Source organism: Malaclemys terrapin, chromosome 7 (genome assembly GCF_027887155.1).
Source record: "Malaclemys terrapin pileata isolate rMalTer1 chromosome 7, rMalTer1.hap1, whole genome shotgun sequence".
Lineage (NCBI taxonomy): Eukaryota > Metazoa > Chordata > Testudines > Emydidae > Malaclemys > Malaclemys terrapin.
In genome coordinates, this window is record NC_071511.1 from 63,341,105 (window position 1) to 63,365,107 (window position 24,003).

Genomic DNA, 24,003 nt, shown 5'->3' on the forward strand with positions numbered 1-24,003 from the left:
TAGATCATGGAGTAAAGGGTGGTCCTGGGTTTCCCTACCAGCCACTGGTGAGGTAGCACTCACTGTCTCGGCAGCAAATGGAAAGACTTGCAGAGACAGTTTGTACAAAAAGACTGATTCCTCTTCTGGGGTAAGGACTATACTGACCTGGCCAGAGGGCTAGGCCAGAAAGAAAGAGCACACTAAGTCACAGAGTGTGAGGGAGAGAAGTGGCAGGGTATACAACAAACTGCAGAAGGGGATATGGGACCTGGAAAGAGCTAATCCCCCAGAACAGCCAGGAGGTGGCGCCATACAAGTGAGTGAACCACCATGATGCATGCTTAACTGGAAAAAAAAATAATGATTTTTTTCCACCTGTCCTCTTCATGTTTATTCTGTATTACAGATGAGTTTTTAATGTTAAACTGCAGGGTGGCTGGTCATGTCAAAGCAAAGGCAGGGTTAGTTTTTTTTTTCCTTTTTTGAAGCCTGGACATACTTGAACTTTGACAACTGATAACTCCCAGATCTTTCCTGTTTAATATTTGGACTCCTGGTTTTTCACTCAAATATCATACACTACTTACAGACGAATACATTGCTCCTCACAAAGCAGACATGACAGACAATTCTACCACACAGCTTTTGGTTACATTCAATAATGGAGCCAGAGTAACAGCTCCTCTGAATTATCAGCCACATCCTAACAATCAACCTATAGACATTGGTACTGATGCCACATAGAATTGAACCTCAGATGTTTCTAGAAGCCTAACTGCTGCTTCTTCAAGTTACTGCACATGTGGGAGTATGCCCAAGCATGGGAGTTGGGAACACTTTCACTGGTACTGTCCAGTAGCATTCCCTTGCCACCACTCTTCCCCTGAGGGAACAGCAATCCCAACCCCAGTTCCTTTGAATGCCTGGGGCAGTGAGTTTGAACAGAGTGTTCCCCTCTGTGGTCTATTTTTCTTTTTCCTGTTGGTTTTGTTACTTAATCATTAGACTAATAGTTAATGTTTGTAGTTAGTATAATTGTTACTGTTTCATTTGTCTTACTGTCAGTAAGACAATTTGAAATACGAAGAAAGAGCACAGAACAGAGCTAATGGTGGAGCCTAGATCTCCTGGCTTCAAGCCATGACCCTCCTGTGCGAGGAGGTTATTCCTCTGACACCCATGACTTTTTGGGGGAGGAGCATAATCTCTAAGTGTGCTATATGCAAGTCCATCAAGAAGCAAAACACACAAGGAGAGACAGTCCAGACTGACTTTTTCCTCATGGAAAAAATCTGTAACAGCTTTGATAAACTCTGAACATAGACCTGGTTGTGAGAGAATACACTCCTGTATTTCCCACCCTTCACACTATTATAATCTTTGTACAAAGTATGCCTTGTAAGGTAGCCTTTGAAAACTCAGTTTGCTGGTCGTCAAGTAGGGAGGTTCAAACAGGTGGGAGGGAAAAAAAAAAAAAAAAAAAAAAAAAAAAAAAAAAACACACACCAGCAGGGACTACACTTCCACACATATGCTTTGTCTCCTAGGTCTCAGCTGGAAGTGATTTTCAAGAGAGGAACTGAAACTATAAAAATAAGGGACAAACACCCAAAAGGACCCCTCCCCCCCAACTCCCTGCCCGCCTCATTCTCTGCACCTGAGAAGACAAAATGGAAGCCGTCACTGGACTCTGGGGTACGTGTTCTGATCTGAAAGCTTGGTCAGTAATCTCTGGGAGCATGGGGTGAAAGTTTGCTTTGCAACTAAAATAATTTAAGTAGATATTAGTAAGAGTCGTACTTTTTTCTTAACCATTTGACTCCTATGCCTCATTACTTATGCTCTTAAAATCTTAGTTTTATGGCTTTATCTAACCCAGTGTGTTTAAATTGAAGTGTTTGGGTAACTATTTGAAGTAATCAACTAGCATTATTATTCCCTTAAAGGAATAATAGACTTAATATACTTGTACTATCCGGAAGAGGGCTGGGCAGTTCAAGACGTACCGAGTCTTGGATTTTCTCATAGAGATGTCTGTTGGGGGTCAACCTGCAGTATCACCAAAGCTGGTGAGGGCTAGGATGTAGCTGGCTGCAGTCACACACAGACTCAAGGTGTGGCTTGCATGTTAGAAGTCTATTTGTGAGCAGCCCAGGTGGGCAAGCAAGCAGCAAGGCATTGTAAGCCATCAAAGGTTGAAGGGCAGCGAGACACAGCCCCCCAAAGTCTAGATTGTATTCTGGTATGTCACACTGGTAGAGAGACTTCCTCATTTCTAATTTATCCTCCTTGCAATGCTCTTGTCACCAGGGATGCGACACCAAGCTCAGGAACAATCAGGAAGCCTAGACACACTCCAATCCATCAGGACAGTCACAGACCCCTATTGTCCAAGGACACAGGCTCGGACTCCAATTCAGTTCCCCAGCACTGAGCCATGTCTCCTATGCTAGGCGCAAGGAAGAGCTCTTCAAAAGGAGTTGTTGCTACAGGAAGAAGTTGGAGTGGAATCATCCGTGTTGCACCACAGCAAGGAGCCAATACAAATGGTATCTTTGACAAAAAGCGCTAAAGGGCAAAGATGCATCTTATTCTATTTAATACCAGATTCAGCTGCACAGGCATGCTCAGGAAACTCTACCTCAGAGTCTCTTTTGTCAGCTCTGGCAGCATTAGTTAAATCCTGCTCTACATCAGCAGCTGCAGTCACTGAGGAATTGTTAATATGGAGGGGGTCAGCAACAGCACCCTCAGCACGGATGTTGCTTAACAATTTTATAGCTGTCAATAGATCCACAGGGTCTGATCTATGCCCCAGCCGGTGACCAGTCTCTTGGGAGTGACCCCTTTAATGTGCTGGACCTAGAGCCAGTACTAGGCATAAGCAAACTAAGCAATTCCTTAGGCTCTAAGCAGCTCAAGGGGCTAGCACCACCTTTGCCTGGGCCCCAAGAACCTACACAGTTCCACCAGGGTAGGCTTATGGTCTCCAAGATTGGGCCTTTGGCTCCAGCAATCCCTGTCCCTCTCCGTAGCACCCAATGGCAAACTCCTGTGGGAAGCTTGTACTACCCCGCTTCAGGGTGCAATGCTCTCAGCAAGAATTTGCAAGTGTTTTCAAAACAAGGTAATTTCCCTCCCTTTATTCTCCAGCTCAGTTTGCATATCCCACTGCCAGGGTTTCCTGCTTTTAGGTGTGAATTGTTCAGTCACTGGGGAGGAACAACAAATCCTAAATGATTGAGAAATGTCTGTTCATCAGGAAAATTCTTTGATCTTCCACTTTGTTCTTTGGTACCCAATAAAACCCTTTCACAGGCTACACTAATGTCAGCTGAGGATTTAAAAAACCTTTCTAGAATGACTGAAGTGCATGGGGGGAAAAACAATACCCTTGGACATTCCATTGGAGACAGTTCAGAAAAAGCCTATCAGCTGTTTGTATTCTATAACCAACATCCCAAAGCAGAGTGGCTCTACCTATTAGTGAAGGGATATTGGAGTCAAAGTTCTTTAGATGATCCTGCCTTCATTTCAGCCACTTCAAAATATGCTGATCATATATATCAAGTATTGTCAAAAGGTCCTGAGTATTTTTTTATACCCTGGCTCCATCTTCACTGGTGGTGTTGCCACCAGTGAGAGATCAAAACAGTCAAGGAAATCAGCTCCCAAGGAGAAAGAATCCAAAAGCCTGGATCTCTAAGAAAGCTATCTTCAGTGGCTTTGCATGTCAGAACAGCAAACTATCAAACCATGCTAACTAAGTAGGGATTATCTGCAATGGGATAGACTGTCAGATGAATGACAAGTTACCCTCGGTTTAAGACAAGTGTAGAATAACTAACTAATTCTTTAATTTTGTATCTTAAGGAAACGTGTTGTAAAGAAAGGCCCTGACTAGCAAGTAGAAGGCAGGCCTTTATAAAGCCTACAGGAATGGAGTATGGAAGATATCTGTGACACTCTATACCTCGGGAGTGCCAGATAACCCCCATATTCCTCATCTACATACACAATTGGGATATTGCATATAAAACATGTCATGTGAGGTACTAGGGAAAGGTTATGATCTGCTGAAACCCACTGTTTCATCTAAATGTGTATTTAATGCATAAAAAAATATAAATTGTGTTGTATGGTTTTCACTAAAATATGCTGTGAGTTTGGAAAATGCCCAGATACTAGCTCTCCAGAAACAATGACAAGGGAGGTAACCAACGCTCAGGTGGGTGCTGAACAGACATCACCAGCCATTGTCCAGCAGAGGAGTTACAATTCCATGACTCACTCGCAGGAGAGACACCCAAGTACTGCTTCACCTTGTGCCCACCAGATAAGCCTAGACTTGTGTTCTCCAAGACTAAGGGTATAAAACAGAACACAGTGGCCCCATGCTTGGCCTCCCCCCCCTCCCCAATGCTGCAAACAACAAGGACACGAGAAGATTGAAGACTAACAGGGGAGACTGGCCCAGATTTCAAGGGTGAAAGCTGTGTACTTATGAACTGCAATATCCAGTGGGGATGAGAAAAACTGCTTAATCTAGATGTTGCCCAGTCTAATAGAGTTGAGAGTTTAGACTGTGTGCTTATTATTTTATTTTGGTAACCACTCTGACTTTTTTTGCCTATCACTTAAAATCTATCTTTTGTAGTCAGTAAACTTGCTTTACTGTTTATCTTTAGCAGTAAGTTTGTCTGAAGTGTTTGGTAAATCTGCTCAGGTTTACAAAGACTGGTGTATATCCACTTTTTGTTGATGAAGTGGTGAACCAATGAATAAACTGTCACTGCTCATCTTGAGCAGGGTAAGACGGTATATTCCTGAGGTACAAGGCTGGCAGGATTTGGCTGGTGCCTTTCTGTGTGATTCATGCAATCTAGCTGGGCATGGGGCTCCACATGCAGTTGTACTGAGTGATAACAGCACCTGGAGCGGTTTGCGGCTTGTCACTAGCCAAGTATTATGAGTGACAGCCCAGACTGGAGAGTTAAGGGGGCACAGCAATCCCATAGTCCCAGGCTGCACCTCGGGGATCCCATTAGTCTGGTTAAAAAAAAATAGTTCTTTAAAAACAAAAAACAAACCTCTAACCAGCAGGGGGTTTGCTAATGGTTTTAACACAAGAATCTGTTTTAAAGGAGCCAGCTGGAACCTTCCCACCCACATGTCAGTGTTATCTTAAAAGTAAAGCTTATGCAAACCCTGATGCAATGCAAATCTGTTGGTTAGCAAAGAGGAGGGGAGGAAAGGCCTTGGAGAAAGGAGGTTGTAAATCTAATCTGGATTAAGATGGGAAATAAGGATGAACCGTCTCAAATTGGTGTTTAGCTAAAGTCAGTAACTGACTAACAAACAAGTGATGTCATTACGGATATAAAAATTAAACTCTTGAAGGGTTTATGGCTAATACCTGCCTGACCATATTGGGGCTGACCAACATGAGACTAAGCATCCCTGGGTTTAGACCATTTTTAAGTATCTCAATCAAATGCTTATAAATGTTTTGTTACTGTTGGATGTAGTAAATTGCTTATTTAGGCAAGTTTAAAAATGGCATAAAGTCCTTTGGTCTTTAATAAAGGAATTGATAGCTAAATAAGCGTTGTGGTAATACCCTGCATAAAACACCTCCAACAAGTTTAAATGAATCTGTAAAGAGGATCCACTGACTGCTAAAATATTTTCAAACTACATTAGATGCTGCTGATTCTGGTGTTTGTTCAACGGCTGCAAGTGCAGTGATGCAAAGCTCATCACGGTTATCTATAACAATTTTCCTGAGAGAAGTGCAAGCAACCATTGACGATTTACCATTCAATGGGCAGAATTTATTTAGCACTAAGGCTGATGAGTCTCCTTGTTAAGAAACTAGAGATCCACACTCAGATTATTGGATTTATATAATCCTATATTCAGAAAGAAAATTTCATCCTCAATCTTCATTCTCTAGTATAGACAGAGAAACACTCCAATATAAAGAAAGACATTCTCATACCTGAGCAATCCATAAAGATCTAGATATTAGAAAAAGCCAGTTTACCCTTGGACTAATCTATACCCTTCTACTCCACTCTTTGGTTCCCATCTGTTGTATTTTGAGGAGGTTTGGCTGGTGATCACCACAGATCAATGGGTCCTTCAAAATCAGGAATAGCTATGCCATTCAATTTCAAACCTTGCCTCCTTCCCACCCTCTTCCCAGGTACCATTTTCATATGAGTGCCATGCATTTTATGGCTCCAGGGCATCATTAACAGCTCTTCCTTTCAGAATTTCATCACCCAAGGGTGTTTACAATGTGCCTATCAGTAGTAGCAACTCATCTATGCAGACAGGGGTTGCACATTTAACTTCTGACTGGCTTGTGCGTGTGTATAGGGAAAGTGGAGGGGCAGGGACAGGGACAGAAAAATAACAAATGTGGGTAATAACCCACTTTCCTTGTGGTTATCCCCCCGGATTTGAGGATCAACTTAAAGTTGAATCTGATTCCATCCCTATCTATAAAGTTCATTAAACTCTCCTAGATTCGGTAGCAGCGAGAGCATTCCTCCCACTGGACAGATTCCCGATTAAAAAACCTGTACTTGGCCTCAAACAAAAACAAGGATGTCTCAAACTTCTAGACCACATGGCTTCATGTATGTTCATAACTTCATTTGCCAGATTGTGTCTCAGACCACTTCAAGCTAGAATCAAGCCCAGTTTGCAAATCAAGACTTGACATCATTAAATGTCCTGATTTCCAATTAAATTCTAACCTCTATGCAATGGTGAATGATAGGAAATACACATGCAGGAATTCAGTTGGCTTCTCTGATGGTGTCCAAAACTCTGATTAATCCAAGATAGTTTGAGAAGCACAAATAGATCATTCAGCCTCATGAATTTAGGTCTCATCTAGAATACACAATTTACATGAATGTGCTAGAATTTGCAAGCTAATCTCACTGCTCTTAAAAGTGTTTCTACCTATATTCAAGGATTCTTCAATCCAAGGGGTGTCAGACAATTTCACAGGGGCCTATTCTGTAAACAGGCAAGGTGGTGTGATATCAGAACTTTTGTCAGGAAGCCATAAACATTGGGAATGGAGCATTCAGACAGCTCTTCACTTCCCAGGAGTCTAGTGGCCGTACTAAGCAGGAAAATACCCTGACCCATGAGTGGCAATTAAAAAACTGACTGAATTTTCCAAGAGAGGAGGGCTTCCCCATACAGACTTATTCGTGTCAAATCAAAACAGGAAAGTGTCTGATATTTTGTTCTCAAGCAGGAAAGCGTCCAGGATCTCTAGCAGTTGCCTTCATTATTTGTTGGTCACACCATCTGATGTATGCTTTCCCTCTGCTCCCATTAAATCCAAGAGTGTTTTGAAAAATAAGGCAAGAAAAAGCTTGAGTTGTATTGGTCGCTCCTGCTTTATCTAATCAGTTTTGGTTCTCAGACCTACTGCTATTGTCAACTCTCCAATTGATCATGACCTTTATGAATTGGAAATGTGAAATCTCAAAATCAGTCCAATTCTTTACCCAAACCCAGCCTCATTGAATATCACATCTTAAATAATCTCTTATGTCCTTAGTAAAAAGTGTTCTTCAGAATAGGACGTTATCCCTATATACTGCTAAATGGAAACCTTTTTCCATTATGGGTGAGCTCTTAAGAGGATTACATTCCATATTGGTGTTCTAGTCCAGTTATCTTAGATTACTTATATTTAAAGCACTCTGGTGTGGAAGCAGGGAAAGAGAGGGTTTAAGTGCGGCCATTTAAGTGTCAGACAGATTTGAGAGGGCTTGTTCACATTTTTTCCTCCTGTAAGAAAGGCAGCTACACCATGGCACTTAAATATAGTCTTTTCTTTACTTACAGATCCTCCCTTTGAGCCTTTATCCAACTGTCCAATTCATCTGTCAATGAAGATGGCATTCTTGGTGGCAATTACATCAGCTAGTAGAATAATCAAATTGCAAGCCTTATTGATAAATCCTTCTTACCCTACCCTTAAGAAACTGTGTAAATATGAGACCACATCCATCTTTTAAGAAACTGGCAATGCTCGTAGAATAACTTACTAGCCTTGTTTCCAAAACCTCATGCTTCATTGGCTAAATTTAAATTACATACTCCAGGTATGAGAAGATTGATATTGTATTATCAAGACAGAACTACATCTTTTCATTAAGCTTAGACTTTTCATTGCTTATGGGAAGGTCTGTGGAGCAGCTATCTGGTCTTTAGCTTATACATTTAGGAAACATTAGCAACTGCTTCAAGGATTTGACACTTGTTTCTGAAGGGAAGTTTTGCAATCTTTTTTTCAGATAATTCCTAGCATGTGACTACTGACTCATCACCATAAGTGGGATCCACAATGACAGCAAAGAAACAATGTTTACTTAACTTTATAGTAAATTTTGATTCTTCAAGATGTTATGCACATGTAGAGCCCATGACCTACACTCTGTCCCCACAGCTTGGAGTCTTATAAATGAGGATGCTGGGGGGCAAAAGAATTGAGTGGTGGTTGCAGTAGCTGTGCTATTTAAGCCCTTGGAGCTGGAGGGGAGTGCAAGGGCATAAACAGGTACATGCACAACCCCTCCTGAAAATTACTAGTGAAACATTCTGAACATCCTGTGTGGGGGTATGTGGATACCATAAGCAGGATTCACATAGGCAGATTATCTCAAAGAGCCACAGTTACTACAAAGTAAGTAACCATTCTTTTTTCCAAGATTCAATCTTATAAGTACAATTACTCTGTAACCGTATCTTTGTAGGATTGTCATTTTAATTAACATTCCTTATTTCAAACAGGATTGTTGATATTCAGAGACTTTTAAAAGCCAGAATTCAAGTGTGATTATTAAGACAAATGTATTATGCAGTCAATTCATAACTGCTTGATGTCTAGAGACTCATCCCCTTTACTCACCTGAAACTCCCAGAACCAGAGAATGGATATAAGTGATATTAACAAGGGCTTTTGCTTGAATGACATCTGCAATAGATCTGAGTCATATGTTTAACCAGCATTGCTTTATTTATTTTTATATATATTTTTTAAAGTTCCTGGTTCCCATGTGTTCCTCAAAATCTAATTAGCTATTTTTTTTTAAACCCACTGGTAATCACCTTTTGAAATGCTTTTTTATTTTTAAATGTATTGTCTTTTAAGGATGCTTTGAAGTGGTTTTTAAAATCAGTAATTTAGCGTGCAAAATAACCCTTTCCATTATCTTTCTTGTTTTTCCATAATGGAAATCATAACCTGTGTTTGAGGTAGAGATTTGTACGGTATTTCATCTACCAATTGACAGGCCTTTCATAATGTATTTACATGTGGCCTCAATACAGTCTGTTTCCAGACCTGATTCACTCCATCACTGTAAATCACAGATATGCCCAGACCCTACTAACACAATTAGAGATCATTACAGTATTAGTTGTTGAATAATCACATTTCCTTTGGGGATAGAAAAAGTTTCATCATGAAATCTGGAAATCCAAGTGACTCATTTGGAAACAGAATTTAAAAAACCCTCATGTCTAATTCCACATTTCTGGAAAACGTGGATGGAGCTGCACCTTAAATAGAAGTTACATCCAAGGAAGTCTGGTAAAGAATGCTGGGGAAATATCTGAGGAAATTCACTGTTCAAAAAACAGGCCAGATATTGTACTGGGAGAACTGAATAGACAGCGATATTCTCAAGATCTTTGATCTTGACTATCGAACAGGATTTTCATAAGCTTTGTAGAATTGGGGGCTCAATCATGCAGTGTAGTCTCAAATTGCACCAGTACCACTGACAATTAAGAGAGCTTAGCAGTTTGCAAGATTTGGCCATTAGGAAGCCAGCAATGGCACTTCCGTTCACATGAGCAGAGGCAGAAGTACTGGTAGATCCCTGAAGGATCATAAATGTATATCCGCTCCCAGCCCTGTCCTCTGGCATGGCTGTACAGACCCCAGACAGGAGACCCAGTCATGCAGACAGCTGCGTGGAAGGGATGGGGGCGAGTCAGGGGGCAGTACAGCCACAAGAGAGGAGCTGCCGGCATGGGGCGCTGGCTTCTGAGAGCAGCGGCCCCACGTTCGGCTCCTTTCACTGCTGCGGTTCCCAGCAGAGTCCTGCGGTTCAGCAGATACCAATTTATAGCTGCTGATGTAAATTTTTATCTGCACGGGGCTCTAAGTATTGGACCTGAAATCAAGTTTGCACACCAATAATATTAAGTGCTTCAGGGCGGCCTGGAAAAGAATTTCAGAGATCTAAAGGAGACAGCTACAGAATCCTTACTTTTAAAAAAGTTTTTAAAAGATCCAATGTTTGGAAGAAAGATTTCTATTAGAAGTGTGTGGTTTTTTGTTTTTAAATAAAGGGATGTATCAGTGGGTAGAAAGAGACATGAAGTGACTGGAAAAAGTATTCCAGGGAAAGGGTGCGGAAAAGCAGCCGAAGGATAATAAGAAATGCTGATTTAAAGTTAGTCTTCCATAAACCAAGTTTCTAGGTTGTAACTGGGAGGCATTTAGAATATGTTTCTAAGATGTATTCACAAACAAGTCCAAGCAGAAAGACAGTTGAGTTAGGTTACAGTATCTATTAATACTTAAGAGATATTCTCAGGTATTGAAAGGACAGGGATGATACATCTGTGAACGAATTTGTTATGAATGTGGTAAAGACAGATCTGTATGAATGAGTCAAGTTTGGATGAAGATAGAACGCAATGATTTTGAACAAAATATGGGAAATAATCCTACAGTCTGCAGAAGCCTAACTAACCTATTCCTTTTTCTCCTCCAAACACAAAAGAAAAATACAAAATAAAGGAGTAAGTAGTTCTAAAAGGTGATGTGGGCTGCTTGTTTTCGGGGAAGAAAATGTTCTTACGTATTAAATTGAATGGCATTTAAAACCCATTGAGTTGTGAATAGGTAAAGACTGTCTATAGGATTTTTAAGCTATATTTTCCTGATTTTGTGTTGTAACCAACATTAAACATCCCAAGTCCCAGAGACTAACAGGAATTCCAATATCCATTTGATTCACTTTAATCAGTGTCTTTTACCAGAGCCAAAGCGGTTTCCATTTTTTTTAATTAAAGGTTTCATCTGCTGCATGCCAGTTTCAAGTGTTTAAAAGGAGACCCTGTAAACGATCACTCCATATCTAACCTCTCAGTCCTCATCCTCAAAAGAAACCTGTGCAACACCTTCACAAACAAGCCTGGGAGCTTATATTCATAACAAAATATCATGGATTCAAAAGAGAATGATTTTTGTCTCATTACAAGAACCTGTAACCAAACTAACTCTCCTTGGTCCTACAACTGCAGAGGTATTAATTGCCTGATTCATTTTGAATGATTTCTTGCAATGTGTGCTAACTCCTTATACTGAACACACTGTTCCACCTTATACTTAGCCATGAAACACCAATTACCTTTCCTAGACCTGAAGAACAACTCTGTAAAGTTCAAAAGCTTCTCTTCCACAACAGAATTTGGTCCAGTAAAAGATACTGACTCACCCACCTTGTCCCTCTGTAAATCTGTCGGTCCAAAACCTACTTTGTAGTCAACAGGTTCCATTTGGTTTTATGTATGTAAGTGAAATCTTGCTGCATATCCTATTAAATGGGCAAGGCTGGGGTAAAGGGAGAACAAGAGGGAAAACTGCAACATTTTAAATGGGGAACTTTTAATTCTGCGTTCTACCAGATATTGCTCCTATGAATATCAGTAAGTGCTGGTGTGGCAATTGGCTATCTGCCATTCATACACATGGAGAAGTATGACCCCACCTTCTCTCCCACAAATAGAAATCTTACAATAAGAATATATAATTGTTCAGAGTTATTAGTAAGAATGAAAAAGGTTAGAAAGTTAAATAATGTCTTTGTCAGAGTTTCAGGATAACTGCACCTGTTTTCCCCAGTCAGGTCTCAAGCTGTCACCTGTCTCCAGGCAGGCACCCATGTCCCACTCCCTTTTGACTGGAGATTTTAAGGCTGCACAGCTCCCTGCCTTACACTGATCTCCCTGTGACGTTGCACTCCATATGTTTTATGGAAATATGCTTATGAGTGTGAATATGATGCAACTGGAATATGCTTTATGCAAAAGGTCTCTTGTAAGGTATCATAACAAAGGTTATAAACTACTGAATATATTCCTCCTATTTGTATACATGTATCATTCTTGTATCTGAAGCTAGAAATATGAAGTACACCTCTGAGGTCCTGTTGTAATTATGCAAAGTGTGGGCCATTAATGGTGGTTTAGAATCTTGATAGCTCCCAGTGACTATGACAATTAGTTGTAAATGGTTTATTTAACTGCAAGCCTTTCTGTGTACGTGTGGGCCAACCCAGGAAGAATGGAGACTAGGGGGTCTTACAGTGACATGTGACCTTGTCACATGATATTGGAATCCATCTTAATCCCTGTACTTTTCCATTGATGAGGAGGGGGTGGGGACAAGCACAGACAAAAGATTTCCCCCCCTTGTGCCCAAGCTATAAAAAGGGGGTGGAGCAGGACAAAAAGGTCTGCAAGTCATGAGAAAACCCCTGCTTACCACCTGAGATGTCTGCTGGATCTAACAGAGTGTACCAGGGGAAATGATTGAGCCCAGACTAGGAAGGGGTCTAGTCTGTGAAAGAAGCTTATTGGAACATCTTTAAGGGTGAGATATTATGTGTAATCAGTTTCTTAATGTATTAGGTGTACACTTGCGAGTTTGTTTTATTTTGCTTTTGTGACTGACTTTGTTCTATTACTTGAAACCACTTCAATCCTACTTTTTATACTTAAAATAACTTTATTAATAAGCCTAGAGAGATATGCACAGCTCTTTGTTCCCCTGGGTATTAATTACTTTATCAGTGTTATGAAGGGCAGACAATTTACTAATTTACCCTGTATAAAGCTTTATACAGAGTAAAATGGATTTATTTGGGATTTGGATTCCATTGGGAACTGGGTGTCTGGGTGCTGGAGACAGGTAACCTGCTGAGCTGTTTTCACTTAAAACCTGCAGCTTTAGGGAAAGGCCCTGGGTCTGTATTGCAGCAGGCTAGCGTGTCTGGCTCAACAAGACAGGGTTCTGGAAGTCCCAAGCTGGCAGGGAAAACAGACTCAGGTAATTTCAGTACATCAAGTGACAGTCCCAAAGGGATCTCTGTGACCGAACCTGTCACACTCCCTAGCAAGCCAGTCTGCCTAAAGGCCAGCACCTGTGCTTTGCTTTTTCTGAGAGCGCTATGAACAACGTATGGCCAGGAGTTACCACACAGCTCTTTTTAAGCAAGCACATTTACTCTTAAGGTAAAAAAAGTATTACGGAGAAGAGACAACACAATGAGAGACAGATTTAAACAGGAGTTACCCAGCAGTCTTACAGGGCCCTACAACCCTTTGCAAAGGTTGGAGGGGCCCCCTTGGAGAGAAAGTCCTGTCCATTTGCTGGCTCAGAAAGAAAGCCATGGGTCTGTCTAAATACAGCCTTATGCCAATAGCCCTTCCTTTGTCTCTTGTTCTCTATGGAATCAAGTGGCAAGAATGTAATAAGAAAAGCCAAAGAGGAGTTTGAAGAACAGCTAGCCAAAAACTCCAAAAGGTAATAAAGCGTTTAAGTACATCAGAAGCAGGAAGCCTGCTAAACAACCAGTGGGGCCCCCTTGATGATCAAGATACAAAAGGAGCGCTTAAAGATGATAAAGTCATTGCGGAGAAACTAAATGGATTCTTTGCTTCAGTCTTCACGGCTGAGGATGTTAGGGAGATTCCCAAACCTGAGCCAGCTTTTGTAGGTGACAAATCTGAGGAACTGTCACAGATTGAAGTGTCACTAGAGGAGGTTTTGGACTTAATTGATAAACTTAACATTAACAAGTCACCGGGACCAGATGGCATTCACCCAAGAGTTCTGAAAGAACTCAAATGTGAAGTTGCAGAACTATTAACTAAGGTTTGTAACCTGTCCTTTAAATCAGCTTCTGTACCCAATGACTGGAAGTTAGCTAACGTAACACCAATATTTAAAAAGGGCTCTAGAGGTGATCCCGGCAATTACAGACCGGTAAGTCTAATGTCCGTACCGGGCAAATTAGTCGAAACAATAGTTAAGAATAAAATTGTCAGACGCATAGAAAAACAAACTGTTGCGCAATAGTCAACATGGTTTCTGTAAAGGGAAATCGTGTCTTACTAATCTATTAGAGTTCTTTGAAGGAGTCAACGAACATGTGGACAAGGGGGATCCAGTGGACATAGTGTACTTAGATTTCCAGAAAGTCTTTGACAAGGTCCCTCACCAAAGGCTCTTACGTAAATTAAGCTGTCATGGAATAAAAGGAAAGGTCCTTTCATGGATTGAGAACTGGTTAAAAGACAGGGAAAAAAGGGTAGGAATTAATGGTAAATTCTCAGAATGGAGAGGGGTAACTAGTGGTGTTCCCCAAGGGTCAGTTTTCGGGGATTTTTATGAATATTCAACTTATTCATAAATGATCTAGAGAAAGGGGTAAACAGTGAGGTGGCAAAGTTTGCAGATGATACTAAACTGCTCAAGATAGTTAAGACCAAAGCAGACTGTGACGAACTTCAAAAAGATCTCACAAAACTAAGTGATTGGGCAACAAAATGGCAAATGAAATTTAAGTGTGGATAAATGTAAAATAATGCACATTGGAAAAAATAACCCCAACTATACATACAATATGATGGGGGCTAATTTAGCTACAACAAGTCAGGAAAAAGATCTTGGAGTCATTGTGGATAGTATTCTGAAGATATCCATGCAGTATGCAGAGGCGGTCAAAAAAGCAAACAGGATGTTAGGAATCATTAAAAAAGGGGATAGAGAATAAGACTGAGAATATATTTTTGCCCTTATATAAATCGATGGTACGCCTACATCTCGAATACTGCGTACAGATGTGGTCTCCTCATCTCAAAAAAGGTATACTGGCACTAGAAAAGGTTCAGAGAAGGGCAACTATAATTATTAGGGGTTTGGAACGGGTCCCATATGAAGAGAGATTAAAGAGGCTAGACTCTTCAGCTTGGAAAAGAGGAGACTAAGGGGGGATATGATAGAGGTATATAAAATCATGAGTGATGTGGCGAAAGTGGATAAGGAAAAGTTATTTACTTATTCCCATAATACAAGAACTAGGGGTCACCAAATGAAATGAATAGGCAGCAGGTTTAAAACAAATACAAGGAAGTTCTTCTTCACCCAGCGCACAGTCAACATGTGGAACTCCTTACCTGAGGAGGTTGTGAAGGCCAGGACTATTACAGAGTTTAAAAGAGAATTGGATAAATTCATGGTGGTTAAGTCCATTAATGGCTATTAGCCAGGATGGGTAAGGAATGGTGTCCCTAGCCTCCGTTTGTCAGAGGGTGGAGATGGATGGCAGGAGAGAGATCACTTGATCATTGCCTGTTAGGTCCACTCCCTCTGGGGCACCTGGCATTGGCCACTGTCGGTAGACAGGATACTGGGCTAGATGGATCTTTGGTCTGATCCGGTACGGCTGTTCTTATGTAACCAGTATATGTAGACTCTGCCAGGGGTAGGGACCTCTGTGGTGGTGTTTACAACCTAATTGATGCAATCACCCTTCCCTGTTTTTAGTTCCTGGAGCTGTATATGCATCACTGTGAGCCAGGGATTGTCAACTTAATACAATATGGTCCCCAAAGATATTGCATGGGATGTAGTATCTGTCAGAGCATTATTCTCCCTCCCCCTCCCCCCCCCCCCCACCACTCAATTCTCACTACCTCCATTTTGGGCTCAAACTTACAAGGTCCCTAGTGTCTCCTGCAGAGATGCTATGCACTCTCAATCCTCTTCAGACCCACTCTTCAGGGCCAGGTCTTGTTTCTATCTATCATTCCTCCATCTTCAGTTCATCCCTCAATAATACTCCCAGAAGCAGAAAACTAACACTTACCACAAGGAAAAGTTTAGCATCAGGCTATCAATGCTCAACTGCGCCTAGTTTAAGCACTGTATTACAGGATATTTACCCTGCACAAACTCACTGAATAAGTCACTATTCTTTCCATAACTTTTGCAGCACATAAACCTGATGTTGCAGAGGCAATGCCAACTATTAGTTTAGTATTAGTTTTGTAAATACTTAAACACATTCCCCATCTCCAATGTCAAGCTAGTAGATTTATTTCTTTTAAACATTTACCTGCAGTGTTTATAACTGAAATATTGCTGTGTTGTGGTTAGTTCATGAGAACCTGAAATGGACTAGAAACTGACTCATCATCTAAAATCTGAATAAGTATACAGCTTAAATGGCAATTAGATTTTTAGCAACTTCTCCCACTTTTAATAGCATTGTTATCAGTATCAGAGGGACAAGCTTCTGTCACCCTTATTCATGTTGACTAGCACCGTACTCCTTACGGACCTATTGATTTTAGAGGCATTACTCTATGGATGAAGTCCACTGCTGTGCAGAAAGGACAGTAAAAAGCCATGGTGCCACTGAAGAAAGTTGTTTTTTGAGGGATGAAGTGGAATTCACATGGTGCATGGGTCTTGTGCTAGCCTTCTGGACAGCAGTGGGCTTCACCCAATGAGAGTTAGGATTGCAGGATTAAAAATAAAAACATTTTTTCACGCCTATGTGGAATTTTCACTTATCTACATAGATAGATGGGAATCTGCTTTTGCCACTTTTCAGAGATCTGAGTGTTTTCAGTTACAAAATACAGAGCATATTACAGATTAAATCCTTGATTTTTAGAGTCAAAACCATTTGAGTTCTGTTTCGGTAAATGGAAGAGGTTGTATACTGTTCTTAGCCTGTTACTATAAACAAGATTATTTTTCTGTTACAAAGTGAAAGACTTCAGATGTATCTATCAGTTTTAGTGTTTGCACTTGTAATTTACTTGTTTTACTTCTATTTTGCATTGAAAAGTGGCTTTTCCTTCCCCCAATACCTTACACCACCCTGTATTAACATATATTTTCATTATGTATCCTGCACTCAGCCAGCTTCTTCCTCCATAAGCTTTTTAAAAGAGAGAAAAAAGCCTGCCTCTTAAATTGGCTTTTGTCTCTTGGGCTACCCTTGTTGTCTTTATAAAATTCATAGTGTGTTGCATTTAAATGGTTAGTAATGCAAATGAATTATTAACTTAAAGGTTCCATTTTTCTCTCCATGTACATAAATGATTCAGTAAAAAGATACTCTTTACTGTTAAATTGCTTTATATTCAACATTTTAAAAGACTTTTTTTAGGGCTGGCAAGAGATAAACCTTGTGATAAACAAGTTAACTGTGTGATAAACAATAAGAATACCATTTAAGTATTTTTGGATGTTTTCTACATTTTCAAATGTACTGATTTCTATTACAACACAGAATACAAAGTGTACAGAGCAAGATATTTACGTGCCAGATGTGCTAAAGACTCATATGTCCCTTCATGCTTCAACCACCATTCCAGAGGACGTGTCCATGCTGATGATTGGTTCTGCTCGACAACATTCCAAAGCAGAGCGGACCGACGCATGTTCATTTTCATCATCTCAGTCAGATTCTACCAGCAGAAGGTTGATTTTCTTTTCTGGTGGTTCAGATTCTGTAGTTTCTGCATTGAAGTGTTGCTCTTTTAAGACTTCTGAAAACATGCTCCACACCTGGTTGCTCTCAGATTTTGGAAGGCACTTCAGATTCTTAAATGTTGGGTCAAGTGCTGTAGCTATTTTTAGAAATCTCACATTGGTACCTTCTTTACATTTTGTCAAATCTGCTGTGAAAGTGTTCTTAAAACAAACATGTGCTGGGTCATCATGCAAGACTGCTATAACATGAAATATATGCATAATGTGGGTAAAACAGTAGGAGACATAATTCTCCCCCAAAGAGCACAGTCAAATTTAATTAACGCTTTTATTTATTTATTTATTTATGATTATTAAAGCATCAGCATGGAAGCATGTCCTCTGGAATAGTGGCCAAAGCATGAAGGAGCAAATGAAAGTTTAGCATATCTGGTACATAAATACCTTGCAACGCCATCTACAAAAGTGCCATACGAATGCCTGTTCTCAATTTCAGGTGATTTAAATAAGAAGCAGGCAGCAGTATCTCTCGTAAATGTAAACAAACTTGTTTGTCTTAGTGGTTGGCTGAACAAGAAGTAGGACTGAGTAGACTTGTAGGCTCTGAAGTTTTACATTGTTTTGTTTTTGAGTGCAGTTATGTAACAAATCTACATTTGTAAGTTACACTTTCACGATAAAAAGATTGCACTACAGTACTTGTATGAGGTGAATTGAAAAATACTATTTTTATCATTTTTACAGTGCAAATATTTGTAATAAAAATATAAAGTGAACAGTGTATACTTTGTATTCTGTGTTGTAATAACAATCAATACATTTGTAAATGTAGAAAAACATCCAAAATATTTAATAAAATTAAATTGGTATTCTATTGTTTAACAGTGTGATCAATCACAATTTTAAAAATTGTGATTATCTCGAGTTAATCACGTGACTTAACTGCTATTAATCTACAGCCCTACTATGTTGCTACAAGTAATACCTGAGAAAGAACAACTGATAAAATTTCTATTAGTCATCTTAATGAATACTTTGCTTGCTTTATGCACAGGGCAGTACTTTGACTAGTAAATTTTTATCTTCATTTGTATGGGCCTAGAAACAGGGGAGAGAACACTCACTTTAAAATGTTACAAAAACTAAAAATTGGCAGGGAGACTCCGGAGCAGGTGTAACTCCTTTATTTTTATATATATATTGTTCTAATCTATTGTTACTTGTTCTAATTAAAGGAACAGTAACAGTAACCCCTTCAAGATTAGCACTACTGAGAATCACAACTGTGGTGTATTCAGCTCAACAGAAGAGGGAGGGAAAAGTACATGTTAAAGAGTGACAAAGGGTTGGCTGTTGGCATATGTTATAGTGGCCGACAATAACATGGCTGCTTACTAATACAAGTAACCCTTGGTGTAAGCAAAACGGAGGAAGGACAGTTTTGTGGTTAAGACTCTGGGATTCAGGAAACGCGAGTTCCATTCCCAGTTCTTCTACAGACTGTGTGATTGTCAGCAAGTCACTTAGTGCCTCAGTTCTGTGTGTGTAATATAGGAATCAATCATCTTTTCCCCCCTGCCTTTTTCTTTCCCTCCTTTGTCATAGACTGCAAGTTTATGGATGAACAACTGTCTCTTAACATCTGCACATTCAGCTCAGAGTACAGCAGACGCCCCAACTGGCTCCAGCTCAGAGTGGGTAACTGGGATTGAACACAAAGCAACAACAGAAAAGGGACTAAACACAGAGAAAGCAGACTTTGAAACTAGTATTAAGGCTGTGTGTACATGAGGGACTATTACAAAAAATTCTTACTGGTGCTACTACTGGTGAAAACTGCCCTGCTGGGAACACTAATGCCAGGCAAGGTGCTAGGAGCTTTTTTACATCCATCAATTAAATCTTCTCAGAGCAAGCCTCTCATGGTCCTGAAAAGGGCTACTAAAAATTGAGCTTTATATACTAGCGCTCCCAACATCGATTAAATTAAACAGATGTTAGTAAGGATAGGAAATCTTCAGAAAGTTTCCCCAAGCATATGCAAGATCCACTTGCCGTTAAGCTACTTTCAATTGCACCAATTGCTGACAAATTATCAGCACCTGTTACATTTCCTAGCATAGAAAAAGCTTCAGAGAAACCAAGTATTACCACAAGATATTGTTCCCCTGACTGTTCATAAACAACTAAAGGCAAAGCCAAAAAGTTACTTAGAACCACTAAAAAGATGTAATAAACCTAACTAACCACATGACCTTACTATTGTAACTCCTCTCCCATCTTCTTGTTCTCAGGCCATTGCCCATAACACTTATTCAGATGTATATAAAATGTAGACTAAAACCTTTGCTGTGCAGGGGACATGTATTTAGTGATCTATAATGGGCCCAGAAAACTGAGGTGCTTTATAAATAACGATAAAGTAAACTCTTTCACCATAGATCTTGACATAATGGACCACTTTGCTTAATATAAGGTTATGTTTTCTTAATATCAAGCTTCTGGATTGCACTGTTTTTGAAAGATTGATCCGTTATGCAACTACTTCTGTGAAATACACACAGGTGTGGCCGTCAGAGAAAGGGTCTGTTTAAAAACATATTTTAAAGAAAATCCTTATTTGAATTCTGAAACAGACTATTAAAATAGAAAGAATTTGCTTTTCTATGAACCTTTACTTCTCACTCAGTTCAGACAATAAAAACAAAACCAACACGCCACGTAACTCTCAAATGAACTTTTAAGTACAGTGCAAACCAAAATGTACTTCTGTCCCACACCAGTCTAGTGTTTTTATTTCTAAAATAGTTAACATCAGAGATTCTGAATTTAAGTAGTCTGTTAAGAAAGTTAAGCCCAAATTTGGGGGAGGGGGGGAGAGAGAGAGAGTGTGTATATATATATAAACGAGAACCTGAATATGATAAAAATAGTGACATCATCACAATTAAACTCTGAAACAAACCTATTCTTTGGGGAAGAGGTTTCATACAATGATTGAAGTATAAGAGCTGAGAAGTATTAGGACAGTAGCAACTCATTTTCTCCTACAGCACAGAAAGCTTCCAGGATCTAAAGCTAAATCAGTATAGTAGTAAAGATAGTTCTTATGAGTGAAATCCAATCTGAAAACCAAAGGCTCAGTACATAAAATTAAAACACAAATCAGACATTAGATCTCATTACAGCACAATTTACGGAGGGAAGAAGGGAATGGGTTACATCGACTGAAATGTATTTTAAAAAATTTTAAAGTAAAGGAGTTACTTAGTGAAACTTAACTGAGTCTCTATAAGACTTTGGGTTTTAAGAATTTTTCATTAAAAGAAGTTTAACCAGACAGGAAATATTACCCAGCAAAAGTGGAAGAACTAGAAATTGACACGCAAAAGATAACATACCTTCGATTTCTCCCGAACGCTCCCACCCCAACAGAAAACAAAACAAAAAACCCTCCTAAGCACACCTTATTTGGTTTGACGACAGCCAAGATTCTGTTGTTTACATACATTCTTAGCACTTCATAGCCACCACGCACTTTGCAAACATTAACCAAGATAAAGATAATAAATTCTGAGAAACAAAAGTGGGATGAGTGCCTGGAACTTTCACGGTCACACAAATATATACAGAGCAAAGAACTATCAATCTTCTCCAAAAGTATCAACTCCACTAGCTATCACAGTTACATTTTAACTTTAAAAAAACCCCGCAAAGACAGTAAGCTATCCACCCCTGAATTCTGGGACTAAGACATATTCACCTGCAGATCCCGAGCCCCTGCTCACACTCAGAACAGCGACCCCACTCCCCCAGAAGCAGTGGCAAATATGGCTGTGAGGACCCAACACACCCTATGCCTCCTCCCCCAGACACACGCACAGGTGTCTATGTGACTGCCTCCATCCGTGCAAGACTGTATGTTTGAATCGCCTATGAATCTGTAAGAAATTATGCCACGCTGGAGCCGCTTTGAGTCTGGCAATCCGTGCATTAGCATCTGACCTCGGCGGCCAGTTAATTTAAACCAGGTCATTATTTGCATTACAAAGATCGAGGGGATTTGTATCAAATGCCCAAGGCGATGTTTCCCCAGCAATAAAGGCCGTTGCACTTATTCAGCAATTGCCACGTTATTTTAAAAGTGGGTACCCCGCTCCTGGCCAATTCTTGAATCAGGCGCTCTAGAGCCCACTCTGCTCCCCCCTCCTGCTGCTGCTGGCTGCTTGTTGCCCTGGTTGGAAGCTGAGCTGCTGCTACAAGAGGATCGTGACGAGGCCGGGCTCCGCGCCTGCTGGATACACTGAGCATGAAGATGGCAGCGGAGGAGCCACAAGCCAAGAAGCCCAAGCTGGAACAAAACCAACTTAGGTAACAAAAAGAGACCGAGCGAGAATGAAAGTCAGCTTCACCCCGAGAGCGGGCATGAGAACGGGCAGCAGGGAGTGTTTGCTAGTAAAGGATTATTTTGTAAATCTCACTCTGCCCGGCTAAAGGTTAACCACGTGCTATTCAACTAAGTGCAGCCTGAAAGTCACCCCCAGCAGGGATGTACAGACCCAGTAGGACAGAACGGCTGTTGCGTTACCGTGTAACTGGGGGTACTTGGGCAGCCTCTGTGCGACAATGCAATAGAACAATTTAACGTGCTGGTGCGTAGTACAGTTACCGGCTTCTCCGTAGCCGGCGCACGTTGTCAGTTCCTGGGTTGCTTTCTGTGAATTGCAATATATCCAGCACAGGCACTTTAACATTGCGGTAGGCACAGATTACCTTGTAACCGTTGAATATGTTGTTATAGGATTTGTGTGTTTCTGTAGGATTCTCTAATTACACTCAAGTATCAGGGGGTAGCAGTGTTAGTCTGTATCTACAAAAACAACAAGGAGTCTGGTGGCACCTTAAAGACTAACAGATTTATTTGGGCATAAGCTTTCGTGAGTAAAAACCTCACTTCTTCGGAGCATCCGAAGAAGTGAGGTTTTTACTCACGAAAGCTTATGCCCAAATAAATCTGTTAGTCTTTAAGGTGCCACCAGACTCCTTGTTCTAATTACACTCGTTACCTGTGGCTGAGGACCGGCGAATTCTGACACTAATCCCGGGTTATGTTAACATAGTCCCAGGGAGGAAGGTCCTGTAGTTAATGTGTTGCTGGTATAATATTTAGTTCCTTTCCTCCCCCTGTGAGTAGGTGCCGGTAGGTTGCTGGATTGTTTAGATTGCTATCTGGGGATGTTGCTTCTGCCAAACCCTCCTTCATGTTATCACCATTGCACATTAAAGTATTCCAATCCAGGAGACAAATGTCAATGAGTTGAAAATCGCAGCACAAAGGACAATGAGAACTTTGTTTTAAGCAGTGGGGTTGATCTTTCGGTACACAGGAGTTGTGGGTTTGCAATATCTCTTCATACACGTGGTTGTATCATACATGCTGCCTGCGGCCTTGCTCTGAACTCCATGCATTTGGAGGAGAATCGAAAATCAGTGTCATGTGCGGTGAGGGGGAAGAGGATTGTTACACTTTCCTTCTGTCACGTGTAGCCGGATTTTATATAGAACCAGATGATGTCCTTCCATGACACCCTTTGGGCATGAGTACCTAGGCACTTAGGTTCTTCATATCAATTCAGGCCCCAGCAGACAGCAGTGAAAGAAACAGTGTCCTCTTGAGGAAGTTGACAGTAGGAGCTGCAGAGGAGGGAAAAATGCCAGTCCTTGCTAGTTCATTCAATGACAGATAAGGACACAGCTGCTGGGTGCCAGGAAGTTGAGCGCTACTATTAAGCCTCCGAGGTAACTTCCTCACAGCTGCGTGGGGAGGCATTTGACTAGCCATCAATGTTTTTCCCAGGAATTGAAATTAGGGGGAGGTGTTCAAATACACAGCAGGGGTGACGGCTAAGGGATAAGACTGTGAGGACGAAGGTGAGCTGTATGGCATGATAGTAAAAACTGAAAAATGTTTCACGACCATTTTATTAGATTTAACTCATGTTTTAAAATTACACAAATTAAAGTTGGCTATTGAAGCCTACTATGAAGCATTACATCTCATCCTTCTTGGTTTCTTGTAATTTTGCACAGCTCTATTAATGAACTTTTGAATGCAGTGCATTCATCTTTGGTGGCTTCTCTTGTGTCTGGTACTGCCAGTCCTTCATGATATGCTCCTGATCAGGCAGAAGGTGACTCCTTTCATAACAGAAAATTCTATTCAATGAGGAAAAAGAACGCTCAACGGTAGCTGTTGTGACTGGGAGTAGCAAGAGATGGATTCCTACTTCTTTCATCCCAGGAAACATAGCACAAAGATTGGGTTGAACCACTAGTGACAGGGCTGGTGCTACCATTAAGCGAACTAGGCGGTTGCCTAGGGCGCCAAGATT

General features: G+C 40.6%; 2 protein-coding genes across 3 annotated transcripts in view; one reads left to right on the forward strand and one right to left on the reverse strand.

Moving 5' to 3' along the window:
• AP3M1 (adaptor related protein complex 3 subunit mu 1) overlaps positions 1-21,645 on the reverse strand; it is a 42,544-nt gene extending 20,899 nt beyond the window's left edge. Inside the window, exon 1 of one of the 2 annotated variants that reach the window (XM_054034257.1) lies at positions 21,375-21,645. The gene's annotated coding sequence lies outside the window, so the exon portion shown is untranslated. Of the gene's footprint in view, positions 1-21,012; positions 21,103-21,374 lie in introns of those variants that run through there. The other variant, XM_054034258.1, reaches the window with a different exon arrangement.
• A 132-nt stretch (positions 21,646-21,777) lies between these two features.
• The window catches only part of ADK (adenosine kinase), a 541,342-nt gene continuing 539,116 nt past the window's right edge, over positions 21,778-24,003 (forward strand). The window contains exon 1 of the mRNA XM_054034260.1: positions 21,778-21,982. Coding sequence (XP_053890235.1) covers positions 21,921-21,982 — 62 coding nt within the window. The 5' untranslated portion in view covers positions 21,778-21,920. The remainder of the gene's footprint in view (positions 21,983-24,003) is intronic.